The sequence below is a fragment of the Meriones unguiculatus genome, chromosome 10, assembly GCF_030254825.1.
Source record: "Meriones unguiculatus strain TT.TT164.6M chromosome 10, Bangor_MerUng_6.1, whole genome shotgun sequence".
In the NCBI taxonomy this organism is placed as follows: Eukaryota; Metazoa; Chordata; class Mammalia; order Rodentia; family Muridae; genus Meriones; species Meriones unguiculatus.
The window spans coordinates 17,932,897-17,960,222 of record NC_083358.1 but is presented as its reverse complement, the minus strand read 5'-3'; the positions used below and the strand labels follow the sequence as shown (position 1 = coordinate 17,960,222).

The window sequence follows — 27,326 nt, the reverse complement described above, 5'->3', positions numbered from 1 at the left end:
CTGAAGATGTTCAGCCCGGCCCTTTCTCAATACACTCTCCTGATAGACATGAAGTTCTGAGAAGATGAAATCTTCCTTGGTCAGACGAGTTTGGGCGACCCTTTGTACGTGTATTCTTTTCTTACTGTGCATGCGGAGGTAGTTGGGGCTCTCACATAGAGACTCCAGTTAAACGTAGCGCAGTCAAAACCTCAGGCTAATTATTTTCCAGAATGTTCTCGTTCATTCCCCCTCTTATCTATAAAGTCCTTCCCTGCAGTTCAGCCCCAGGGACAAGAACATAGGTCGTCATTGTGTCTTATACAGTGTTTATCTTCCCTACAGTTACCCTCTCAGTCACATTGACTTGGGGTGGGGCAAGGCTGACCTTCTGTTACGAGCTTGGATTTTATGAATTGGAGCTCCAAGCATCCTTGGCACCTGTCCTTTCCTGTCATAAACTTAAAATGCAAACATTAAAACCAGCGCTCTTTTCTCAGGGTGGTAAGCCAAGTCAGTTACTACCCCAGATGGTTAGGACTTGGCTTGGTAGAACCTAGGTAGAGGGAAGGCACAGTCAGTGTTCCTTGTGTATTTATTGCATGTGTATGTGTGTGGTGTATGTACAAGTGTGCATGCATGCCTGCAAGCATGTGGCCTGGCTGTGCCTGTACATGTGTGCATGTGTGTATGCATGCATGTACTTGTGTGTTTGCATGTACATGTTTGCATGTGTGCATATGTGCATGTGTGCATGTGGAAGCCTGTTATTGTCATCATTCTAAACCATTATTGATAATCAACATTTTCATAGTCTTTTTTTTTTTTTCCAGTTTAAAATTGCTCTCATCACTAGGATCAGAAGGAAGGGAGGAAGACCTCCTCTATCAGTGGACTGGGGGAGGGGCATGGGTGGAGAATGGGAAGGGAGGATAGGGTTGGGAGGGGAGAAGGGAGGGAGCTACCATGGGGGGATACAAAGTGAATAAACTATAGTTAATAAAAATAAAAATTTAAAAAGTAAAAAAGAGAAAAAAAAATGCTCTCATCGTATCTCATCATATTTAACTGATAGCCCATCGTATTTAACTGATATTGACTCTGGAATAGGTTTGGGCAGATGACAAATGAAAGAAAGTCCTTCTGGGAAAGCCCTAGAAAGGATTAAGAGTAGAGGAGTAAGCATGCATTGTCAGTGGAGGTGATATCACAGCCAAGGGGATGGAAATGGGTTCCGGAAGGGAGCAAGAAACTTAGAAATGACAGTAGTCTGTGTCCTTCAGGGGGCTACTGAACATGGCAGGTAGATGAATTTGAGATATTTCATGGGGGGTGGTGAAGATTAGGAAAAACATGTCTATAAAGCTGTTGACGGGCCAGCAAGATGATTCAATAAGTACATGCTGCCAAGCCTGGCAGTCTGAGTTCAATCCCTAGCATCCACCTGGTGGGAGGAGAGCCAACTGACAAGTTGCCGTTTGACCTCCGCATGCTCTGGCAGGTGTGCACCACGGCCCCTCATCTACCTGCCCATGAACCTGTACACACACAGTAAAGAACTACATGTAAAAACAATGTTTTAGAAGTCAGACACTAGAGGTTGGTGAGGGTGTCAGTGAAGGAGGCTGATGGTGGGGAAAGATGCAGAAACGCAGGTGAGGGAGCCCAGGGCCTGCGGTGCCCTGAGAGCCTGCTGGCATCTAGGACTGAGTCCCTTGTCCTCAGAGTCTGCTACTCTCCCTGCCCACCACTTCTTCCCATCTTGCTCAAGGCTCTCCACGGCCATGTTTGGTTCTCTAACCTTTCCTCTTCTGGTCACAGCTGCCTGAATTAATAGGGGCGTGAGATGCAGGTTAGGGCCCACACCAGAGCTGTGGGTGCCAGGCCTGAGGCAGTCTGCCTGCTCTTCTATCTTGAACTCCTTTCTCTTCACCTTCCACGGCACGGCTTTGCACTTTATATGAGGAAAAATTATCCTTTGGGAATTTGATACATATATACAACATGTTTTGATCATAACCGTCTCCTTTCCCCTAATTCCTCCTGGATTTCCTCTTCCAACTTCATGTCCTTTTTTTCTTTTATTTTTGGTTTTTGAGATACGGTTTCTCTGCATATATAGCCCTGGCTGTCCTGGAACTCTCTCTTTAGATCAGGCTGGCCTCCAGTTCAGAGATCTGCCTGCCTCAGCTTCCCAAGTGCTGAGATTAAAAGTGTGTGCCACCGTTCCTAGCTTTTTTTTTTTTTTTTTTTTTTTTTTTTTTTTTTTTTTTTTTAGTGATTCATGGGGCCTGCAATTAATTATATCCAAATGTTTATGGGTGTTAATCTAGCACATAGATAATTTTGTTGGGAGCCTCAGTCCAGAAGAAAACAGACTTTTCTCCCAACCTATTCTATCACTCCGCTGAGATGACTAAGGAAGGGCTCAAAGCCCTGGGTATGACCTCTCCCCAGGCAGGACATCAAGGCCGGCAGCACATTCATTTGGATGGGAGTAAAGAGATCAAAGCCTTTTGGAGGGGGTTCTTGGTGGCTGCTTTGGACCCGATGACTCTCTCCTCTGGGAAGCTTCTTGTTTCACTGCCCTTCCTGTCATGCCTGTACCTGTGACCATCATGATACTGAGCTCAGCATAGCCTCATACACCCTGTTTGGCTTTGTTTATGCTGACACTTGTCTGGGCATCTGTTCACAGTCTCTGCTTGGTGTGCTCCCCTATTTCGAGAGACTCTCTTCCAAGCTAATGACTATCTGGGGCTTCTGTAACATAGCTCCCCCCTCATTCCCTGACCTTGTACTCCGCTCTAATGAAGACCCAATTGTTGCTTGTTTACATCTGCCCAAACTTGTTCTCAGTACCAACCTCAGCACATTTCCTGGCATTGGTAGAGCCGCATGGAATGAATAAAGATGTGCTTGACAGAATGACCTATCCATACTGGGGCTGCTGTCAGTACTCATCCCCTGGAGGGCCAGAGATGTGTGTGAGAAGACGGTTTACTCTGGAGACTGCCTGCCAGCAGAAGGGCCAGCACCCCGGGCTTCCTGACTGATGCCTGTCAGAGGTTTATTGCTCAGTGGTCTAAGTCACACATACTCATTCAACAAACTTTGCTTTCTTAGTCTGTGAAAGTAATTCCATAGAATTAAAATGATATACATACAGACATTATGCTTAGGATTAGGCATAACAAATCACATGTGAATTGTAAGCTATAACTTAAAAAAATTACAGATTAACACCAGGTCAGATTTGGTACAAAAATCACCAGAAATTTATCCTAACTCTCTATAACCACTATTCACCAGTTAAAAAAAATAGTTTTAATTAAACTTTGTTAAAATGTTAGCAATTGCTGTCATTACATTGAAAGTGAAACCACAGAGGAATTATAGATAAAAACAGTTAAATTGTAGTTGAAGTAACCTATTGCTCTCTTATTTTTTTAAAATGTATTTATTTATTGTGTATATGGGTGTTTTGCCTGCACATATGTTTGTATACTACATGCATGCCCTGGAGGGCAGAAGAAGGTGCTGGATTCCTTGGGACTGAAGTTTTAGAAAGTTGTAGGCCATCGTGTGGGTGCTAGGAATTGAACCCGGGTCCTCTGGAGCAGCAGCCATCTCTCCAGCCCCTCTGCATTATTTTTTGAGATGCGATCTCTCATTGAGGCTGGAGCTCATACATTTGGTCAGGCTAGCTGGCCAATGAGCTTCAGAAACCCTGCCGTGCCCTCCTGTACAGCAGCTCTGAGATCATAGCTGCACACCACCACACCCATTCATCTTAACCTGGGTTCTGGGCCTCTGACCTCAGTTCCTCCCCATGTGTGTCAATCAATTTACCAGCTAAGCCATCTCTCCAGCCCCATGTTCTAAACTCTTGAGGAGTTTTGAGAGCTGCTTGGGTTTGGCATTAGAATAAACGTTCTCCTTTGAGGCAGTATAGAAATCAACACCAACCAACCCTGCTAGCAAAGGCAGCTGGCTACTCAGGTCTCTCAGATAATGGGGCATTTGGTTGCTGCTCAGAAGAAGGGAGGGGGAGAATTCTGACCTGACACGGAGGAAGCTTTATGAAGTGAAAAACAATTACAAGCTAAAGGGAAATCCAAAATGGCAGAATCTGTCAGGTTTGGAATAAAGGAGTTATTCGTTAAAAAAAAAAAGTCAGAGCTCAGAAATTACAGACCTCTATGGATACTGTGTGTGTGTGTGTGTGTGTGTGTGTGTGTGTACATGTGCAGGTGCCTGTGAATGACAGGAGACAGAGTTGGATCCTCAAGTTGGAGTTATAGGAGATTTGAGCCACCCGACATAGGTGTGGGGAGGTGGAAGGGGGGGCTGAACTCAGGTCCTCTCCAAGAACAGCATATTCTCTTGGCTTCAGCCACCTCTCCAGCCCCGCCTGTAGCTCTCTTTGTTCTTGTCACCCAGCTGTAGCAGTGGTGGTGAGACACAGTCTCAGCACGTCTTGGGGCCAGGAGGCAAGTTTTGTTGCTGCCTAACTTGGGAGCACTTTATGCCAGAAGTCCCTAGGCCCTGGAGAGCCAGGTGGGCAGTGAGGGGAGCACCCAGAGGCTCTGATCCCACTAGACTTGAGGAAGCCCTGGCAGGGTGCATTTGTATCAGCTGATACAGAAGCCCAGCTGATCTGGGGACATCTCAAAGACTGGGAGAACAACTTTCCTTCCTGGGGGAGGAGATTACCAGAGACAGGAGGAGATAAACTCTAGAGCCGAGGTCTTCTGGCTAAGGAATTAGAGTAAAATGATTATCTGTAGAGACCACAGGCTGATCCACACAGTGCTACAATGTGTGTACTACACAAGAGAGGGCGGAGTTTCTGGTTGTCAGCTGTTGTCATTTGAATATACAACACCCCATATAGGCTTGTGAATTTCAACACTTGGTCCCCAGTTGATGGTGCTGTTTGAGAAAGTTACAGAAATCCCAAAAGCTGGAGCCTTGCTGGAGGAAGTAAGTATAGCCTGGCCCGACTTCTTGTTCTCTCCCTCTGATTCTGGTGTGTGGATGAAATGTGATCTGCCATCCCCATACCCCTGCTACCCTACCTGTATCCCGCTGGGATTATAAAGCCCAAATAAACCCGTTCTTCCCAGAGTTGCTTTCTGCCATGGTGTTCTATTGCAGCACCGGACAAGTAGCTGACACATCTGCCCCCACCAGTTCTTCAGACAACAGAGACTCAATTCATCATCTGACTCCAAAAGTAGTAGTGATTTTTATATACATGTTAGATAATAGCGAAAGAAAACAAAAACCTCTACAAAGGTGATTATGCTCATTGTTAGGACCCCATGAGAACAAGCATTGCCTACTGGCACTTAGAAGACATACGCAGGAATCCAAAACAGAAGCTGAGGTTATAGTTTTTGTATTACTGGAGGTCAGAGTCAGGGAAACATCGAAGGGGGGGTGGTGCTGTCCAGACCAGCCACAGCTTGGCCTTGCACTCTGGCCCTGTTGTGTGGGGACTTTGCTTTCTGTTTCTGATATGGGGAGGTTTATGGACTTGCTCCACAGATACTGCTTGGTGAGTCTCACAGGCCTCCAGGCCATGGTCTCTGAGGTATGCCCAGGCAGGAAGGCCAAGAAAAGGAGGAAGCTGGTAGACTCAAAGGTTTCCTAAGTCTTTTTCAAGGTAGAGAATGCTTCTTGGTGTTTAGGCCCAGCTGCAGTGTAGACCTGAGTATAGATACAAAAAGACACTCTGCTGCTTGGGGCTGTGGAGGAACGGGCACTCAGTTTGCTCTTCTGGAGATGCTTTAGGTCTTGCCATCATTTAATGGAGGTGAGGCTGGAACCAGCTGAGGCAGATGGACCTCCTCGGCCTTCTCGGAAGACCTACCCCAAAGTGTGGGAGGAAGACATCAGATCCAGTGACAGGTTGCCCTGCTCCCGTTCGGATGGAACCTGGAGGTATCCCAGCAGGTCCATAGCTTCGCCACAGACATCTTGAAGCTGAGACACCTTTTTATAAGGTAAGGACCAACGCCACGCCTGGGAGACATTGAGGGCATCCCTGGCGTTGGTGTGGAAGGCGTGCTGACCCATGCCCTTGCCACGGGTGACGTTGTGAACCCAGGTTTGGAGATGGGGCAAAAATTTCAACCCCACAAATTTGTATAGTCTGGAAGTTTGGGCCAGGGGTGCCCGAACCAGGTCCTCATACCTCAGGAGCAGGAAGCGTTGCTGCAGAGCTTCAGGCAGGGTTTGGATGGCCTTGACTATGCCCACCTGGCTTTTGCAGATGATCTCCATGGCATAGTAGGGCTGGTCTTCCTCCTTGATCATTTTCAAGTGCTCCCCCAACACAATATGACTGTCGGTCATGAGTTCTGCTGTGGTGTGTTCTCGGGATCGGAACACAGCCCTGGGGTCTCGGACCAGGTGCACGATGTGCAGGTTGAGGGAAGGGTCTGTGAGCAGCGGGTAGAGGGCCTGCAGGTTGAAAAGACGCACCTCCTTGAGCACCACGTGGCTGTGGGAGCGGCAGGCCTTCTCCACCATATCGAAGGGCTGCTGACCGCAGAGCAGCCTGCAGTGCTTAGGTGAGCTGATCTGGTCGCCAGGGAAGAAGTCACAGACGGGCGATGAGCACAGGGCCCGGCTTTGCTCCCACTGGAAGAGGCTGGACTGTTTTCGGGGGCCCGGCTTCATGTAGGCATCAAAGACACTCATGTCACACAGGAAGACGGAACGCAGAAGGTCCCGTACAGCCATGTGCAGCCTCCAGGCTGTGCTGCTGGTGAAAGTCATCCACACGTGCCAGGCGGGCTCCATCAAGTAGAAGACATCCGGGTGCTGCCCAAAAAGCTGTCCCACGAAAGACGATCCTGACCGCCAGGAAGACAGGACCAGAACATGCACAGGCCTCCTGGGCTCCTCCTTCTGGAACAGGCTCCTGTGGCCAGATATGTGGAGGAAGAGTGCTACGACTATCATCTGGGAGCCCACGAACATCAGCAGCCTCACCTTCTTAGGCAGCGGCATCCTGCGGAAGTAGAAGACCATTAAAGGGCAAGCAGAGGGGATGGGGCTGAGGTAGCCTGCTGTGGCATCTACCTTCTGGCTTCTCCTGGACCCGTTCAGAAACTTCCGGTAATTGCTTGTCCAAATCTCTCTGCAGAGTAATTTTGGTGTGTGTGTGTATACATATATATGTATGCATATATTTATGCATTTTTTAAATTTTATGTACATTGATGTTTTGCCTGCATGTATGTCTGTATGAGGACATCAGATCTTGGACTTACAGACAGTTGTGGACTGCCATGTGGGTGCTGGGAATTGAACCCAAGTCCTCTGGAAGAGCAGTCAGTGCTCTTAACTGCTGAGCCACCTCTCCAACCCTTAGTTCCTTGTTCTTATTGGATCATTCTGTTCTGTGTTTTACAGTCTTTAAAATTTCACCTCCTAGTCTAGCTTGTCCATTGAACCACCAAGAATACCCCTCCTCAGCTATCTTTCATCAATATCAACCCTGCCACAGCCCACATCTTCCCCATCCCTGACAGAGTGTGGCCTTGTAAGCAAAGCTGTTGGTCTGACCAAGTCCTGATTGAACACCTCGTGGTCCTCCCCAAATGAAGGGGGGCAAGACACTTAGCCATCGGTTACCATCAGGCCACTCCTCACACATCCCTTCATGGGAAGGAGAGTCCCACAAGACCAGTCCTCATCCCTCCCCCATTTTGATGAGGCCTGGGACCATCCCACTGAAGTCTTCTGAAGGCTGGGGCTGCAGGCGATCCCGCCTGGCTTTAGAGTTGTCTCCTTCATGGCACAACCACACATTGCATATGGCATTGGGCTCCTTCTGACTTGGCCTCATCCCATGGGACTAAGAACATGGTGGAGCTGATCCAAAACTGACTTGGTGTCTATGCAGGAGATAAATGATCTGAACCCGTGTCAGCCAGACCAGCGTCTCCTGACTAGTTGACTCTCCAGAGAGTGAACTAGCCTGGGGGGGGGGGGGGAGATGACAGTGAAACCTGTGGCTGTTTGATCTCAGGGCTTCAACTGGGGAAGTGCCTGGCTGCTTTGACAACCTAACTCACAGTCACTCAGCATGGTTTGGCAAGTTGTCCTGTGCAACACCAGAGAATGTCCAGAATTCAGGTGCTCATTACACACAATAACAGCAGCAGAAGGCACTAGGAGGGTGTTCTGGTAGCTGGGTTGTCACTATTTAAAGAACATATTTCCATTTGTAATTTGCATAAAAACTCATAAGACTGGTGGAATGTCTTATGACCTCACTCTTTTCACAGTGAGGTCTGATTTCATATAAAACAAAAGACCCTCAGGTATGGCCCTTGGGAGGCCTCATACTTCTGAGTTTATGGGTAGCACAAATTGGACTTGATGCGTTGTTTAAAAAAAAAAAGACAGAAAAAAAAAGTAGGGATATGGGGGAGGGGCAAGGAGATGAGGGTGAATCTTGAGAAAAGTTGGGGGAGGATTGTATGCATGTATGAAATTCTCAAAGAATTAATTAAAAACCATACAATAAAGAAAAGTGTCTATTTCAATGCAGAGAGAGGGAAGAAGAGAGAGGCAGAGAGAAAGAGAACAGGAGAAAACCAACCCCTGCAATTTGTCTTCTGACCCCCATAGAGGCATGCACACATATACAACCATATACATATGTACATACATACACACATACGTACAAATATAATTTAAAAAAAACAATAAAAATATTCTGGTACCAAGTTCCATGCTGCTGTATCCCTCCCAGATAGTTTTAAAAAATCATTTGTGTTTATTTTATGTGAGTGTTTGCTTGCATGTATGTATGTGTACACATGCATGTTATATGTAAACTAGATGCGTGTCTAGATCTCCTGTCTTGGAGACCAGAAGAGGGTGTCTTCTGGGTCTGCCTGGGAATTAGAGTTACAGATGTTTGCGAGCCACCGTGTGGGTGCTGGGAACTGATCCCTAGTCCTCTGTAAGAGCACCCATGCTCTTAACCAGTGAGGCATCTCTCTAGCCCCTCTTAGAGGTTTTCACGCTCTTTTCTGCATTAGTCAGGGCTGAATGACTTCTTGACATAAATAACTGAGACATGCTAGCCATCACACAGAGCATAAATACGAATGAAACAAGGTGCGAACTGGCATAAATCACCATATATCCTACAGATCCTCCCTTGCAGCTTTAGTAAAGGAGGGAAGGGGCCTTCTATCTTCTTTATGGCAGATCTTATCAGCAATTACAAGACCCTCTTTGGGGGGGGCGTGCATGCCTATAACCTCATCTATACAGGAGGCAGAAGTAGGAGGGTTGCAAGTGCGAGGTCTGCTGTACAACTTAGTAAGGTTCTCTCTCTCTCTCTCTTATATATATATAAGCTTATATATATATATATATATATATATATATATATATATATATATATAGAGAGAGAGAGAGAGAGAGAGAGGATGAGTGTGTATTGTTGACATGAACATGGCCATGTCAAGAACCCCAGGTCCTCTGAGCCATGAAGATGGCAAGAGTCCTCTGTCCCTAGTATGAATGTTGACAGTTTGTGCAGAAAGCATCAGCTCTCTCCTGGGATGTTTACATCCTGAGACCCCCGACTAAAACTGACTAACCCTGTCTTTGTATAGCACATAATAATCACGACAGGATTTGGGGTTATGCTGTAGTGTCCTCCATCAGGGCGCACACAATCCCAGCTTTTGTATGTTGTTTCTTCATTCCCACATCAGCCCCAGTCAGGTGTCCAGGAGACTGAGCTGTGCAGGACACAGCAGCAGAGCAGCTGCCTAGCAAGCGCAAGGCCCCCGGGGCTGATGAAAACTTAAGCATTGTTAGAGATTAGTTTTTCATTTTCAATTTCCCAGAAGCTACCCCCCCCCCCCAAGGAGACAGCCTGACCTGAGGAACTGTCTAGATCAGGCTGCCTGTGGGCCTGTCTATGGGGGATTGTCTTGACTGTCAAGAGAATTCACCCTGAGTGTGAGCGCCATTCCTCCGTGATTTCCCTGCAAAAAAAGGACGACAAGAAGCTCCTCCCTCCCCTAAATCGTTTTGCACAGGATGTTTTGTCACAGCAACAGAAACAAAAGATAGAACAGAAGTGGATAATGTGTCTGTGCTCCTAACTGTAGGAGGTTCTTTTTGTTTCCCTCTTACTGGCGTCTCCTTTCAAAGATGTTATGTTTTTTTGTTGGTTTGTTTTGTTCTAATTTTGAGATAGGCTGCTCTTGGTCTTACTATGTAGCCCAAGATAGCTCTAAACTCCTGGTGACTCTTCTGCCTCAGCCTCCTAAGAGCTGGAATCACAGAAACGAGCCACTAAGCCCAGCTTTTTAAGTATTTGTTTTTATTAGGATATTTTAACTCTACAAAAGAATGAGCCTCACAATGTCAGTTAATACACATTCATGATACACTTGGGTAATATTCTGCCTCAGTACTCTCTCCTGCACTCCATCACCTTCCCACTGACCCTCCCTTATTCTCTGTAGTCCACCCACTGACCCTCTCAGTCTAGTCATCTTTCTACCTTCACATCTTAAAAAAAATATTTTCAGAACCCACTGAATTTAATTAGAATAGGAATACTGGGTGAATATAATTAAATGTTATATACATATACAAAATTGTCAAAGGGTAAAAAAATAATAAACAAATATCCTGACAGTCTACTCAAGTGGGGTGTTTTTAACAGGAAATTTTTACATGGGGTTCAAATTGTTTTGAAAAAGCTTGTTCTCATAGACATGAAGTCCACAGAGTAAGAACTGAAAATGTAGCTTTCTTAAGTTTCTGTGCAGGAGTGGGAAGGATTCCTGCCGGCTGTAGCCTGGTCCGTTCAGAACCTAGGTCTCTGACTTGCCAAACATCAAGGGGAGATCATGCTATAAGCAGTTGGGTCTTTGGGGGAAGTCAGAACACGCCTCGAGGGCAGGGGTACATGACGTGTCTTCTAATGGGTCACAGTGTTTTCCTAGGGGGAGAGAAAACCTAAGAATCTTTTCAACTGGAGACTCCGTGAACGGGTTCCTCTGTGTAAGAGCCAGCATTGATCTTGTCATTGGCACACGGTGACAGGTCTGCCTCCAAACCTGCCTAAGTACCAGCTCTCCTCGACACAACGCTGTGCTCATTTTATTGTGTCATTTCAGTTGCTTTCTCTACACACAGGAGCTTCAAACGTTTGTACAACCTTAATATTTTCCCTCTTAAAAAGGTGTCCCTCCCTACCCAGAGCAGTTTTCTTTCTTTCTTTCTTTCTTTCTTTCTTTCTTTCTTTCTTTCTTTCTTTCTTTCTTTCTTTCTTTCTTTCTTTCTTTCTTTCATGTCTTGGGGGACACAGAAAACACAAAGCATTTCCTTGTTTCTTTTTATCACATAGAATTCTATTGTATGGACACACAACAATTTATCTAACCAAGGGCTCCTGAGTTGTTTCCAGGCTCCCTTTATTTCAAAAGCTTCAGTCACGAGCTTCTTGTCTACACACTTGTAAGATTAAATCCCCAGAAGTGTTGAGTCAAAAAGTGTGTGTGTGTGTGTGTGTGTGTGTGTGTATGTGTTATGTGTGCCTGACTTACACAGCCATTGCTAAGCAGCTTTCATGCTGCCTGTGAACAAGGAGGGAGATATTGGAGAGTTGGTTTGAAGAGAAGGAAGCAGCCACAGAGATGATTCTTGGAGTTTGTAACTTGCTTCCTCAAGAGCTAGGGCATGCTTTGCCAGCTCTCCGGCTTCCTGTGGAAGTCCCCTTGAACATTCTGGAAGTGTGTCATGACCCTTGCCAGACTTTGTGTGGCACTGTCTACCCCCGCCTCACCCCGGCTCCTGCCATCTCTCCCACTCATTGTCAGCCATGGTTTTCCTCTGGATGTACCCAGAAGATCAGATGAGGATCAGTGCTCTTTATTATTATTGTTGTTGTTGTTGTTTGTATATGTGTGCCTATTTGTGTGAAGACCATAATAAAACTTTTGGCATCATTTCATTCTTCATGAATCTCTCCTGTCTCTCTCACACTTTCTGACAATCAAACTCAGGTCTTTTGTGTTCTCATGCTTTGCTGTGGATCTGTCTCTCTAGCCCTGGTCTCTTGTTTGTGGGTAAAGTATTCCCATCACTTTTCCAGGCTCAGTACTTGAGCACACTTGCTGCCCAGGCATGGGGACATGCGCTCATATCCCCAGCACCCACAGAGAAGCAAGGCATGGCCGTCTGGGAGAAGAGAGACAAGAGGCGGCCTTGGGCTTGCTGGCCCCAGTGTCCAGAGAGAGGTCCTGACTTAAGGGGCTACGGAGGAGGGTAACGGACACTTGGCACCCTGCCCTGGTTTCTGCATGCGAGACCGTGGCTTGCTCACCTGAACTCACATGTTCGAGTACAGCCCTCCCTCCATGCCCATGATGCCATTACGGGGCGGGGGACACTACTGTCAGTGAGTGGATGGCACTTCCTGTCTTGTCATCTGAGCCCCACGGTTTGGGAGATGGCCAGTTTCTAAAACTGAAACCCAAGAGGGAGCAGTTAGAAACTACACCCTTATCCACCCATTCTTGATTACGGTTTAAACCCAGTTGTCCGCAAGATAGAGAGCTTCTCCCGAGAGACAATTTGAGTTGGAAAAATGCTGTAGAACAAAGAAGCAGTGGAGTGCGGGGAGGAGAAAAGTCAGAAGAGGAGAACTCAACCTGTGGACATCCAGAGATGGGGTCAGAATTTTACAAGCCGGTCCTGTGCCTGCTTCAGCTCAAAGCTAACATCCCCTGGAACTAGGAAAGCAGGACTTTCCTTCTATCCCAGCCCCGGGCCAACTCCGTCCTGCAGGGATTGATGGCTCTTCCCTGTCTGCCAGCTGTCCCTGGCCAAAAGCCAGGCCTTTTCTCTATATTCTCTGTATATTTTTTCTTTTTTTTTTTTTTTTCAGGGAGGTGGGGTAGGTGTTGGGAGGGACCTGGCACCCTGTTCTTGCTCTTTTATCACGGAGCCACATCCTTTGCATAAGCCCTGGCCAGAAAGAGCAAGCTTTTGTGAAGCTTGTACAGGTCCCTGGTCGCCAGGCTCAGAACAGCGCCTGCTGGGCAGTGGGGGTCCGGTAGGGAGTGGGAGTGGCTACCCAGCCCACTAGAGAGCACTCTAGTGCACATCTCGGGCAAAACATCTGAACTATAGAGGCGGGGGACACGTCTGGGTCCTTGTGCCCAGGGAGGGTGCTGGTGACCTGGTATTTAAAGTGGCTGGCTAGATTAGCAGTCTATGGCCTTAGCTACTCGGCCACCTCGTCCTGTTGCAAAGCACCCATACACATTTTGAAATTAATGTATTATTTAAAATTTTGAACCACTATGTAAAATATTAAAAAGGGAATGAGTTAGTAGGGTCTCAGGTGCTACATCAATCCAGTATACTTTTTACACTATCATTCTTTTTTTTTTTTTTTTATTTTTGCCTAGGACGGCAGCGGACCGTCTGTAACTGGAGGTACAAATGGTTGAGAGCCTGTGCCTTTTGGGAGACAAATCTGGGACCCCGGGAAGAGTAACAAGGGCTCTTAAGAATGGAGCCATCTCTTCACCCACTAAAGAGACTTTGTAAAAATCTCAACATCTGCCTATACATGATTTTCCTCTCTCTGTCCTTTGTCCAGTGGATATAAATTTATAAAACTGGCAATATATATCACTTGCTAAAACAATTGTGTAATGATTTAGGTAAATATGTTAGCTGTTTTTTACATTTGTTGAAAAAAATAAAAACGGGAGCTTGGTGAAAAAAAAAAAAAAAAGAAGCTGGCTGGAGAAAATGTTCCAGTTCCAGCCTGAGTCACACTCTTCTGGTGCTGGAATTCCTCTCTGCTGGAGGTGCTGGCATTTCCCTCTTGTCTCTCAGCCCTCCCTCCCCATCATATAAGCTGAAACCCAAATCCCCAGGCCTTGAGCCTAGGGCCTTCCTTTGCCTGTCCTTTGATTTCCTGCTTCTCCTTCCTTCTTTTTTTTTTAAAAAATATTTATTTATTTGTTATGTATAATATATGTATGCCTGCAGGCCAGAAGAGGGTTCCAGATCACATTATAGATGGTTGTGAGCCACCGAGTGGTTGCTAGGAATTGAACTCAGGACCTCTGGAAGAGCAAGCAGTGCTCTTAACCTCTGAGCCACCTCTCCAGCCCTTCTCCTTCCTTTTTTTACACCTCTAGCTTCAGATTCAACTTTATATTTCTGAGACAGGGCTTCTCTGTGTAGCGTTGGCTGTCCTGGACTCACTTTGCAGACCAGGCTGGCCTCGAATGTACAGAGACCCGCCTGCCTCTGCTTCCCACAGTGCTGGGATCACAGGCGTGCGCCGCTGCGCCCAGTTATACATTCTATATACATTCTTCCCAACCTGTCTTGTTGCTGAGGAGCCAGGAGACATTGGGGCTGCTTCTCTTCCTCAAGGCTCTACCCACAGGCCCCCTTCTTCCCCTAAAGAATGCTATCCCCCTGCTTCCCACTGCCTAGGGCATAGCTGTAGACTCCCCACTGAGCTGCCCTGTCTTATCTGATTCACTGCGTGTAATTCTTCTACAACTGATTAGGACTCCTTAAGCCTCCCCAACCGATGAAGCCATAGATAGTTGGATAGAACAAGGAAGGGTCACAGTGTGAGAAAGCAGAAGACCCTTTGAGCTTTGTGTGACACGGGGGTTTATGTGGCCCACACTGGCCTCTGAACTGGTCACTTGGCAGAGAATGACCTTGAACTTCTGATCCTCCCATGACCCCAAGTGCTGAGATTAACAGGTGTACACCACAGCTCACAACGACGGGTGCCTAACATCGGCTTGGAAATTAGAAGGAAAGTCATGAAAATGCTCAGGTCTTGAGAACCATTTCCAGAGGGATATCAGTGAGGGGGACCTATGTCAGGTGCAGGGACCACCAGGACACCGGGGTTAGGGTTTCCTCCAGGGTCCTGAGTACACTGAGGCCTGGATTACAGATCCTCCCCCACCAAACCAATCAGGAACACGCAAGCTTTTAGAAACAAAATGGGAAATCCTGACCAAAATCAACTAAACAAATGAACAGCCGCCCCCCATATCAGTCTAGAGGCCAGTGCCCTAAAGACTCCAATAATTCTAGATTCTCTAGTGAAACGAGGTCCCTGCAAGCAGAGATTAGAGACCGAAGGAAGTAGCTTTGCACAATGGAGGTGACTTGGGGACACCAGCCTCATTACCCATAGCCTATTTGCCGGGGAAACTGTTGGGGTTAAATTCCTAGATAAAAGTGACCACAAAAGAAACCTTGTTAAAGACGGTGGCTTATGCCATATCCAAAGCGGGTCCCAAACTCACAGCAATCCTCCTGCTTCTGCGTCCCAAGTGCCAGGACCCCACACTTAACTACCTATCACACTCTGAGAACAAACTCAGTCAGCACGAGTGATGGATGGACCCGGGTCCTTACCAGTGCTGTCCTGAATGCCCATGGGCAGTGCTGGGCACAAATGTCTGAGGGAATGGATGTCTGTGGGGGGAGTCTTGCCACACACTCGGGATGCCCTTGTGGAGTCAAGGGGAGCAGACAAGATAGCGTTTTTACTGTACGTGTGTGCTGGTATGCTCATGCCCTGAATGCCATTATATTCCACACACACTTCTGGACTCCCACATCCGCTTGAGGGGCAGTTATAAAATACAGCCCAACTAGACACAATTAGACATTTCCAAGCAGCCACTTTCCCATTCTTAACATTTACATTTTACCTATGTAGAGCTTAGAGGACAACTGTGGAAACTGATTCTCTCGGGACTCCAACCAAGATCATCAGGCTTGGTGGCAAGCACCCTGCCACACAGAGCCGACTCACTGGCCCCACTTCCTTATTTATTTATTTGTCAAAGCGAAGGACTGACATTTGACTGCTCGGTTGCAATAGCTCTGCCCCTGGGATCTGATTAACGGCCACACTCCGCTCAGCCTGCGCCAGGGGAAACCTGCGGCGCCTCTGTCTCCCGTTCAGCAGACAGCAGGAGGGAATCTGGAGGGCCAGACAGACTGGGGCTGCATGACAACATTCCTCCCCACCTTTGAGGCTCTTTTCTCAGGCTTTCGAGATGGAGCTGGTGTGTGTGTATGTGTGTGTGTGTGTGTGTGTGTGTGTGTGTGGTGGTGGTGGTGGTGGTGGTGGGGCTTCTGTAAGCAGCTTGAGCTTCTTTTTCTGGAACATTCCCTTGGAGATTCAGAGGGCCGTTCCCGCTCTCCCTTTCCCCTAGCCCTCTTCCTCCAGTCGGCAAAAGCCCCAGCTTAGATGTCAGGGGCTACCTGATACTCGCTGCTCCTGTGGTAGGGAGAATGCCCTTCCTGGCATCTGCTCCCCGAGGAACTCTCTTCTTACCTTATTAGTGGCTTAGGCTTCCCCAGGGCAACAGAGAGGCTCCCTGCCTGCCAGGCCCGCACATTCTTTCTCTGACTCATGACCTTCCCTACCCCCCACCTCCTGCTCCCACCCCCCACCCAGCTGGCTTTCTGCCCCTTAACATTTTGCATACCGACTCATTTCACTTGCCCTCTCCCTTATGTCGAAACAACAACCCACCTTGCAAGACAGGCTCCAGGAGGCTCTGGCTCCCGGGAAGCTGCCTCACGGGAGCAGCTTGAATACCTTGAGGGTGGAGGGGTTCCAGGTCAAGAGATTCACTCCAAGTGGGCCAAGCCGAGGAGGCTGATAGAGGAGGTTGAAAAGTCCAGTCTTCTAAGGCAGCCAGAAGGTCAGGTCCCTTTGATGCATCGTGGAAGGAGAAAGGAGATCCCTGGGGCGCCAGGAGATGAAGTTGGAAAGGGTGTTGTGGGACAGTTATGTAGCCCGTAAGATTTTGTAAGCCTCTCTCCCTCCCGAGTTTTCTCTCTTATCTCTAAGGAGACCGTATAAAGATTATTTTCCCTGCAGCGCACCTGTTTCTTCACTCCACCCGAGGGAGGTACACATTTCTTAGCTCCTGTGTCATATCTGACATCTTCACCCTCCTTGCAGGAGGTAACAAATACGTACTGGGCCAGGAGAATATGGATTTACTTTGTGTTTGGTTTGACTAAAGGGTAAAGAATTCTCTTTTACGACAAAAAAACAAGTTCTTGAAAAGTATCGCTTCTTAACGGCTGTGTGTTCGAGGGCAAAGTCACACACCCACTCCCGGCCACTTTATCTGGTTGCCAACAGTCTCAAACAACAGATACACAGGGAAAACCGTGAACTGCCATGGGGTACAGAGCTCTGCCTGGGGAATCAATAAGAAACGGACGACAATGCCTACCTTACCTATTGTCAATGTTAGGGTTCGTGGGCACCAAGCCCCCTGCCCAATTTTACCGTACCAATAAGGGTTTAAAAGTGTTAGTTATAAAGGCTCCAGAGATGGCTCAGTGGTTAGGAGCACGTACTGCTCTCGCAGAGGATCCTAATTCAGTTCTAACAGCCACATCGGGTGTAATTCCAGCTCCAGCGAGCCTGAAGCCTCTGGCGTCTGTAGGCACTGGAACTCATGTGCACATGCCCCCCCCAACAATTTTAAATAAAATAAATCTTGAAGAGGTGTTAGCTATTATTGAATAATGACTTACCTCCTTTTAATCAGCTGCTGAGGTATTTTCCAGGCTTCACAAAAGAGCAGCTAGGCTGTGCGGGGGTGAGTCATGCCCAGCTCTGGCAGATTCCCATCAGCTGTGTCTCCGAAGGCCTTATCATTGTACAAATGACAAGAACCTGCGGAGGCTCCCTCGTATTGATTTCAGTTGTGTCCCTTCCTTCCTTCCTGTTTCCTCCTGGCACAGAGGAGACAGGGTTCTCCTCACCCCAGTGGCTGTTCAGAGATGAACGCTGAAGAACTGGGAATGGATAGCTGTGTGCTGCTCTTGAGCTCTGTTTAGGAGAGGTCCTTGCTAAGTGTCAGAGGATTGGAGGATGCAGGACGGGCAAGGCAGGGGATACAGACTGACAGCCACGCCGCTGGCCAGAGAGAGCTGCTGTGCGCCTCACCCCCCCCCCCCCCCATGCATGTAGAAGTCTGTATAATGACCTGGCCACGGTGCCTCATGCCTGTTGCTCCAGCACACAGATCTGTCCCTGTCTTTCTCTGTGGGTGTGTTTGTCTGTTTACCTTTCCCATGCATGTAGAAGTCTATATAATTAACCAGTCATAATGCCTTATGCCTGTCACTCCAGCATACAGATCTCTCTCTTTCTCTCCCCCATCTCTGTGTGTGTGTCTGTCTGTTTACCTTTCCCACATGCATGCAGAAGCTTGTATAATTAGCCAGTCATGGTGCCTCATGCCTGTCACTCCAACACACAGAGATTTGTACCTTTGTTCTATCTCTGTGTGTGTGTGTGTGTGTTTGCACCAAAAATGGGTGTCCAGTGTTTCTTCTATTGTCCTCTGCTTATTTATTTTTTTGAAACAGGGCCTCTCATTGAACTCAGAACTCACAACTTTGGCTAGGCTAGCTGGCCAGCAAGTCCCAGGAATCCCCTGTCTCTGCCTCCCCAGCACTGGGATGACAGGCCTTTGCTGCCATGCTCAGCTTCCTTGTGTGAGTTCTGGGATTCAAATTCTGCTCCTCAAAGCAAGCACTCTGCTAAGCCATCCCAGCCCTCTGGTTTTGCATTAAGATCATTTAGGTTACAAAATACAGTTCGATACAATTTGTTAAAGCTGCAATTTAACAAATAAAGGCATCTCTTAATTAAAAACAAGAACGCAGAAACCCAAACCCAGAGCTAAAGGGCGCTGTCATGTCCTTCTCCTCAAATGTCCCTGACTCAGGACTTGGGACAGCTTCTTTCCTGACAGTCTGTGGTTTGCTTGTAGTTTGTCCCTTTACAAGGTGTGGTTGGATTTTTCTCATTTTGACCTGTCTGCTGGAGGTAGCCCATGATACTTACCTTTTGGGATTTTTCTCTTCATTCCCAAGTGCTGTGGTGAGATTCATCTTGGCTGTTTCATGCCTTGTTCTTCCTGTGCTGTGTGTGACTGTACCAATGCTGTCTCATGGACTCTATAGCTGTTTACAATGATGACTCAAGAGGGCGGACATGCACCCTGGTGGGGGTTGACATCACAGTATCTTTCACATCGTATCATAAACATTTAGCCATGTCAGCTAATTCTTATTTCATCTGTAGCCTAGGCTGGCCTGGAAATCACTATGTAGCCAAGGCTAGCCTGGAGTTTGTGATGACCCCTCTTGCCATAGCCTTGCAAGCACTAAAATTACAGGCTCAAGTTGCTACAGCTGGCTACATAGGTAGTGCTTCTTGGATGATGTCTTTTTCATTAAAACTAGGCAGGTAGCCACAGGTTAATTTTTTTTTAAAGCTAGCTGAGACTCCTTAGAGCTTCCTCATAAGAATATCCGAGGAGCCCCCTGAGTCGTGTTGATTTTTCTCTACCAGTGGTGTTATCTGTAGGGGCGGGTCAGGGTTCTGTTGAACCTGTGGCCTGCTTTGGAAGCACAGGTTCTCCACTGACATGTCTCCCTGTAGGATGTATCCTGGTTAACAGTTCGGTCTCTTTGGAGAATACGGGCCTTCTGATCAAGAGACTAGGTGGCTGGCTAGAGGCATCCCACCATTCCCTGGGCCTCTGTTGATCACAGAGGGCAAGGGCGACAACATGCCTGTTCATTCTGATCTCTTATCTTCCGTAGTGAAGCTCATCGGGCTTTGCTGCTGAACCACCAGAAGGACAGACAGCCTTTCCGATCTTGTGATTTCAACTTTTGTGAAACAAGCAATTTTTTAGAAGTCCTTTCTTTAAAGACTCAGTTTTTCTAAGTGATTGAAGCCTTAAAAAGTTAGCAGAAACACAAGCAATTATGATTGATCATATGCACCTTTTAAAATTTTATTCACTTCACATTCCCATTGTAGCCCCTCCCTCCTCTCCTCCTGGCCACACCCTCCCTCCAATGAGGCCAGGCAAGGCAGCCCCACCAGGGGAAAGTGATCAAAAAACAGGCAACAGAGTCCATGTCACAGACAGTCCCTACTCCCCTTATAAAGGAACCCATATGAAGATTAAGCTGCCCATCAGCTACATATGTGTAGGGGGCCTAGGTTGAGTCCATGCATGAATCTTGGTTGTTGCTTCAGTCTCTGTAAGCCTTGGGCGTAGCTGACTCTGTTGCTCTGTTGAAGTTTCTGTCCCCTCCAGGTCCTGATATCCTTCCACTTTTCCACGAGACTCTCCCAGCTCTGCCTAGTGTTTGGCTTTGAGTCTCAGCATCTGTTTGATCCGCTGCTAGGTGGAGCCTCTCAGAGGTCAGGTAGATTAGGCTCTGTTTACAAGCATAGCAGAGAGTCATTAATAGTGTCAGGGGCTGGCTCACTCCCATCGGGTGGGTCTCAGGTTGGGCCAGGCATTGGGTGGACAATCCCTCAATATCTGCTGTCACTTTTTTTTTTTTTTTTTTTTTTGGTAAATGTTACCATGAGTAAATCATTATCTTAAGAGAACTCCCATTAGTTTATTAGACATTAGGTATTAATATCTTGAACTCTGAACTTTTTGTAATCTTCAATCATGAACATATGTCATCCTTAAAATCTTCTTGGCCACCAATGTTCTGTGCCTTAGGTTAACACTTTTTATATTTTGTTATCTTTTATGTGTCATTCTTAGGATAAAATCTTATTTTATCACTGTGTCATCAGTGACAGGCCTCCAAGCCAAGCAAGTACTGTCTGGGGGAGTTCAGCTGTATCCCCTTGTAAAAGATCATCCAGCTGAGCTGGTGGGTGAACCCTCCCCCTCAATAAAGACATGGTTTTCTCACCTGAGTAGCCAACACCTCCCTACTCCCCGACAACTTTGAGAATGGCGTGGGCAGAGGCTTTTTGGTTTTGTTTTTTTGTTTTTTGAGACAGGGTTTCTCTGTATAGCCCTGGCTGTCCTGGAACTCACTCTGTAGACCAGCCTGGCCTTGAACTCCATTTGCCTCTGCCTCCTGAGTGCTGGGATTAAAGAGGTGCACACCCCTGCCCTTTGAACTGTTTTTAAGGGCACAATGGATTTAATGACTTTATTATTTTATTTAGTGTGTGTGTGGTGTTTTGCCTGCACCTATGTTCATGCACCACATATGTGCCCAGTGCTCACAGAGGCCAGGAGAGAGCACTGGGTCCCCTGGAACTGGAGTTACAGATGGTTGTGAGCCATCATGTGGGTCTGGGGCCTGAACTCGGGTCCTTTAGAAAAGAGTAGCCAGTGTTCTTAACCGCTGAGCCATCTCTGTGGCCCCAAAGGCCACACTGTTTATGTTCTTGAGCTGTTTTTCAGTTCTCTTCCCTCTCTGTTAGAGGTGTGTGCATTCGTTGCTGTGTCCATGTTCATGTGTGTGTATGTGCGTATTCGTGTGTGTATGTATGTGTGTCTTAGGTGGTGAAAAGCCCAGATGAAAGGCCTTGGAGGATGCTTTGAGGCAATCATGCTTGGATCTCAAGGTAGTGTGTGTGAATCTTGGTTTCAAAGCCAGCTTCTTGATGAGTTCAAACGGACATGACAGTTACTAATGTTAATATACACGCTATCTCCAGCATCCCCTGTGTGCAGGTGGAAGGTCAGAGGACAAGCTTGCCTTTTCTCTCATTTGAGACAGGGTCTCCCATCGCTTGCCTTCTCATATGCCGGGCAGCTGTTATGCAAGAGCCTAGGGATTCTTTTGTCTTTGTCTCCTGTCTTACCCCACAACTGCTGGGATTACAGATGTGTGCTGCGGTGTCCAGGTGGGTTCTGCTATTTTGAGTTTATCCCTTCACACTTCAACAGTAAGTGTGAGTACACTTTACCCACTTCTGTGATGGGGCTGTGCAGTCAGGTACTGGGGTCTTAAGGGCCATAGCACCAAGAGACATTCAAGTGCTCGGGAGTCTATCATGGGAAATCTCAAGAGGAAACACCCATGGAACGCTCTGCAATGAAAACACCAAGTGTGTACCCTGCCTAACACAGTGACTGCTACAACATGCACCACTGGATGCTTGAAATGTGTTTCCGGTACTGCCACAGTGGGTTGTGTTGTCCAATCTCTTTTCTTTTTGAGAGAGATCTGGTAAAGGTAAGAATGCTTTGTCTAGAAAATGCTGTCTAGAATGAAAGAAAAAGAAGGAGAAGAGGGAGGAGGGGAAGAAGGAGGAGAAAGAAGAAGAAAAAGAAGGAGGAGGAGGAGGAGGAGGAGGAGGAGGAGGAGGAGGAGGAGGAGGAGAAGAAGAAGAAGAAGAAGAAGAAGAAGAAGAAGAAGAAGAAGAAGAAGAAGAAGAAGAAATAAGACATTTCTACGAAAGCCAGTGTGTGCTTCAACTGCTTCTCAAAGCATAGCTTCAAGACAGTTGCCCCTCTGGGCCCACTCCTTTCCAGAGCTGTGTGCTCTAGTCCTGTCCTTAGGCTTTAGTGTCTATTGTCCAAAGTCCCAACACGAATGGCGAGGAGACTTTGAGTCAGCCATGAGCCAGCTCTGTACTCTGCTTGGGGGTGTGTGTGTGTGTGTGTCAGTCCTCAGCAGTCTGCTGGTGACTCCGGCCACTCCTTTCTTTCCCCAGACTGTTTCTCCTTGGGACTTGAGCCTGGGGTTTCTTCATGGCTCTTCTTGACTGCATACAGTGTCACTAAAAGAACAAGTCTTTCCTTGAGCTCCTTTTATACGATGGCTCCGGATTCCTTATTCTACTCAGTATTTGTCAGCCCGCAACATGGATGCCAGGTCTGGAATTGCTAAGAGATAGGGTGCTCTCCTACACTGGTCACAAGCCCAAGGCATTGGCTAAGTAGCTGTGTCTAGAGAATGGACCCTGAAGGACTTTATCTTCTGAGCTTGGCTAATCTTCTGTGAGTTTGACCGTAGTATTGCAGGATGTACCTGCAGCTTAGGAGGGGGATATTAGTTGCTAGAAACATTGCCATTAAATGGACAATTGCTTTAAGTAGAACCTGATTTTTTTAAAGGTGGGATCTGGCAGTGGGTACAAGTGTAGGAATTCCATGGCAGAGAGACAGCCCTAATCTCTGTGTCTGAAGTGTTTGTCTCTACAGCAGAAGAACAGGCTAGATCAGCACTGCTAAGTTTCTCACTGGTTGTTGCTTTCTTGAGGCCCCCTGTCAGCGTACAGAGGATGATAAAGTGGGGGAGCAAAGAGCCAGGAGTTCCTAGTAAGGCCCAGGCATTATGATATGCTTTGATGGAATCAGAAGCTTGAATTGCTAGACAGCATCAAGCTTCTGAAATTCTACCTGGGATTGAAAACTAGCCAGAGAGAGCTGCAGACGAACCATGATTGCCTAATGGGGGAAGAGCATTAGTGTGTCTTCTGGCAGGCTATTAACCCCGTGTATTACACTAGCAGCCAAGGTCTGTATATTCTACCCCTAAACAGCTGTTAAATGCCCCCATGTTAGAAGCCACTGATTTTGCTCGGGCTTTGAATTTTTCTTGATTGAATATATGTCAGTAGCCCTCCCACTCTCTTTTCATCTCCAGTCCTGTCCCTCCTAGCCTCCACTCAGCACTTGGTGTGATCATTTATCGTATGACTCTGATCTGTACCACTTCCTAGATTCAAATGCTGTATTGGAGCACATATAGACAAGACTCAACTCCTTGGCTCACCATTAGTGCCTTTTAAGAGATGACGCTTCTGCTGTCTATCATAACCTCTTTCGTGTTATAAGGTCCAAAATATCTGTGGAGAGTCTGTTGTAGGCCGGGCTCTGCTTCCAGTACCGAAAACACCGGTGAGGCAAGCGCAGGTGGAGCCGGCTCTGTAGAGTGTTGCCACGTACTGTTATGCTTCTCCCCCCATCCCCCAATGTATGTGCTGGAAGAGAAGAGAGGCTGCGGCTGCATTCTGGGGTCTGCTTTCACGGTTGAACATAGAGGAAAATAACGTGGAGAGTGGAGAGACAGAGAACGAAGGCTGAAAAAATATCTGAAGAAAGACCGTAGGTTAAGAAAACAGAAAATGCAAAGGCACTCAGTCAGGGGTCAGGTATGGGCTACATAGTGAGACCCCTTTTCATCACCTTCCTCCAAAAATAGACAGAGGCTGTGTATTAAAACATGGTGCCAACAATGGCCTTGGCAAGAAGTTAATTCTGTGGGATCCGGAGTATGAAAAATATGACAAGAGGAATTGGAGATAAAAAGGCAGCATCCTCTTATGGTCTAGAGTCAGTGTTTGAAACAGAAAGTGGGGTCAAAAGTTTTTCTTCTAAAGAGAGATAACGCCTTATATGTTGTTTGTTGACATATCCAGGCAAGAGAGAAAACTGAAAATGCAGGATATGTATTATCTATCTATCTATCTATCTATCTATCTATCTATCTATCTATCTATCTACCTATCTACCTACCCATGTACATATATTTAGATATATGAATATGTATCAGCACATATCTCTACATCTATCTATCTATCTATCTATCTGGAGCATAATGTGATCAAGCACACACACAAAGTGGAGGGATTGCCCCAGATGGGAGCTATGTGGAGGGAAGGCATTAGCACAGCTATAGACAGGCAGGCGATACGCTGGGCTTTGTGAAAATTTCTTCTCATTGTTTTTACTTGTTTACTTGTCTGCTAGATCAGAGTGTGGGACAGGGGTTGGGAAAATTTGAACAGAAGGCAAAGAAAAGCCAGGCATGGTGGCATACTAGGGAGGTGGAGTTAATCAGGAGAGTCAAGAGTTCAAGGTCAACCTCATTACATAGTGAGTATCTATGAAAATGGATTAGCAACTATGTTAAGGTGATGCAGATAAGACTGACAAGTGACCCCAAAAGCCTTTTGGGGGTGTAGGGTCCTAAGTTTAAAATGACAGTAGCAGTCACACAGAAGGTGATCTCTCCAGCCTTGCGCAGCGGCTGCACTTGGGCTGGGTCAGACTCACCTACAACTGGTTCTTTTTCAGAAGCGTGGAGTGAAGTGATGGAGGAGCAGAGAACCAAACGAGCCTTCACTGGAGTAAGGATGACTGTGGAACTGAAGCTGGATTAGAGGAGGAACAAACGGACGAGGGGTGTGACAGAACTGGCATGGAGGACAAGCTCCTGGAAGGAGGATATCAAGGATTTCAGACATAAAGGATCTGGAACACTATTCTCAACCTGTGGGTCATGACCTCTCTGGGGCTTGAACGTCCCCTTCACAGGGGTCGAATATCAGATATTTACATTACAATTCATAACAGTAGCAAAGTGACAGTTGTGAAGTAGCAACAAAATAATTTTATGGTTGGGGTTTGCTGCAACATGAGGAACTGTATAAAAGGGTTCCAGCATTTGGAAAGTTGAGAACCACTGGTCTAGGAAGATCTATGACCTATAGGATACCAAGTCCACTCAGAGCTGCCCCACAAGCAGGACTGGAGTGTGACAAGAACCATATGATCAAAATCAGGGTAGGAAGCCTGGCTAACATCATATTTAAAGCTGGGCATCTTTAGAAAGGGGTCAGAAGGGTTTGGAGGCGGCTATGAGGAGCCAGGGGGACAATTGTTCTACTGTGAGGTTGGGAGCTGTCCCTTCAGAGGAAGGAGAAGCATTGTCCTTAGATAAGACCCGGGTTTCCTTCAGAGTGGGAAGGTGAAAGATGCAGTGTGCTGTTCCCAACAGTGAGTTCCCGGAGGCTTCAAGGGACGGAGACAGTGGGAGGTGGAGTCAGAAAATGAGATATATAATGACATTTAAGATGGCAGGCAAAGGTCAGAGAATAATCCATATGTGAGCTTGAGCCTCTTGTATGACGGGTATAAACTAGGAAGAAGGAAACAATGCAAATAGAATCTATGGTCTTAGGGCAATAGAGGTGACCAGACAATAATACCTGTGGGAAAAGAGGCATAGTGTGCCTGCCAGGAGAGTTCCGTGTGCTCTGTCTTCACTCTTGCCTGAACTAATTTGGAAGCCAGGGAGGAGCTGTGTTGTTGAGAGGCTGGAAACTGGAGTTCCATGTTCCAGAGACAGAACCATTCTGTCACCATTTCTCTGGACAGATGATGAGAAGCATATAAAGATGGCCTGATGGGGGGGGGGGGGACGACAAGAGTTGTGACATAGGGAGGGAGGGCAGGTGATGACGAGCTAGGGCAGGGTGATTCTCCAGAGAGTTCTTGAGTGCTGACTCATGACCCAGTCATGCATTTAGGGTTGATGAAGTGACTCAAGGGTGGCGTTTGGTGCCATCTTCTTACGGACCTTTCATCGCATGCTTAATGTTGTATGCTTGTGAGAGGGCTGCTCCATGCCTCAGTAAGATGGCCTCACTCATGCCCATGCAAGCCGCTGTGATTAAACTCAGTGGTCGCAAAGAAGGGCGCGAAAGTAGGAAAGTCGTTTTTCTGGAAAGAGGGGGTTCAGTGGGTGAGGTGGGGGTAGAGGGTAACAGGAGTGAACACGTGAACACATTACACACATGGATGAAATTGTCAGTGAGAAAAGAGATTGTTTATGCAGCAGCTGGGTGTGGTGACAACACCATGTCTGTAATCCTAACACTTGGTGGACAGAGACAGGAGGATCACTGCGGAGCTAAAAAGAAAAATCACTTATACAGTCAGGCTGTGTCTAAGCTGCTTGCATTAGAATCTGCCTGCTAGAATTAGAGGCATGAAAGGCAGATCCACATTACCGTGGTTGTCCTATCTGAGGCCATCAGCCAGTGGTGGCCAACCTCTTGACATTTCAGGAAGTCCACCCCAACACAGCAGAACCACAACCATACCCCTCCCAAACGCATGGGAAATTACCAGTTATACACCACCAAAGTCACTGGTTGATCATTACCTAGCACTGTTGTAGCATCAGATAGCTGGCACAGTCCCCGGGCAGAGCTCTGACACAAGCCTGAGCCCTGTGTCCCCAGCTCATCCCAGGAGAGGGAGCCTCCTCTCCTCCGCAAGTGTCTAGCACTCAGTATGGTGCCTGCCTTACAGAAGGTGTTCAGCAAAAGCCTGCGAAAAGAATGAATGAGTGAACCTTTGTTCAACCCCGAGAAAGGAACTCACCGCTTCATGTACACTAACAGGTGCGATTTCCAGTGACCAAACAATGTAATCAAATGAACGTACCCGAAGAAAACCCGGTTCAATAAGATAGGTGAAGCAGCCATCCCAGATAAAGCGCCCTTTCACCTCAAGCACAGGGCTTACGTTTCAAACACTGGGCACTTCATTTTACATTTTATTATACTATGTGGATCGATTTGAAGATAGCCTAAATCCTATAACACCCTTTAAAGGATAGAGTATAAATAAGTGGATATGACTCAGTCTAAATATCCTTACCAC

At 47.0% G+C, this 27,326-nt stretch overlaps 1 protein-coding gene across 2 annotated transcripts; it reads right to left on the bottom strand.

The window, feature by feature from the left end:
- Nucleotides 1–5,198: 5,198 nt before the first annotated feature.
- Chst4 (carbohydrate sulfotransferase 4) lies at nucleotides 5,199–18,996 on the bottom strand. Of its 2 annotated transcripts, XM_060391998.1 has the most exons (4): nucleotides 18,929–18,996; nucleotides 17,608–17,905; nucleotides 16,586–16,799; nucleotides 5,199–7,003 (listed from the first exon to the last, which is right to left on the bottom strand). In XM_060391998.1, exon 4 carries the CDS (start codon nucleotides 7,000–7,002, stop codon nucleotides 5,854–5,856), a length of 1,149 nt encoding a protein of 382 aa, XP_060247981.1. In that variant the 5' UTR covers nucleotide 7,003; nucleotides 16,586–16,799; nucleotides 17,608–17,905; nucleotides 18,929–18,996; the 3' UTR covers nucleotides 5,199–5,853. The 2 variants fall into 2 exon arrangements, with proteins under 2 accessions (XP_060247981.1, XP_021488184.1); XM_021632509.2 differs by lacking the exons at nucleotides 16,586–16,799; nucleotides 17,608–17,905; nucleotides 18,929–18,996 and adding an exon at nucleotides 16,385–16,422.
- Nucleotides 18,997–27,326: the final 8,330 nt, after the last annotated feature.

What these genes read in the sequence shown, in the direction of transcription:
- Chst4 (XM_060391998.1), bottom strand. Translation starts at nt 7,002, where the DNA reads ATGCCGCTGCCTAAGAAGGTGAGGCTGCTGATGTTCGTGGGCTCCCAG.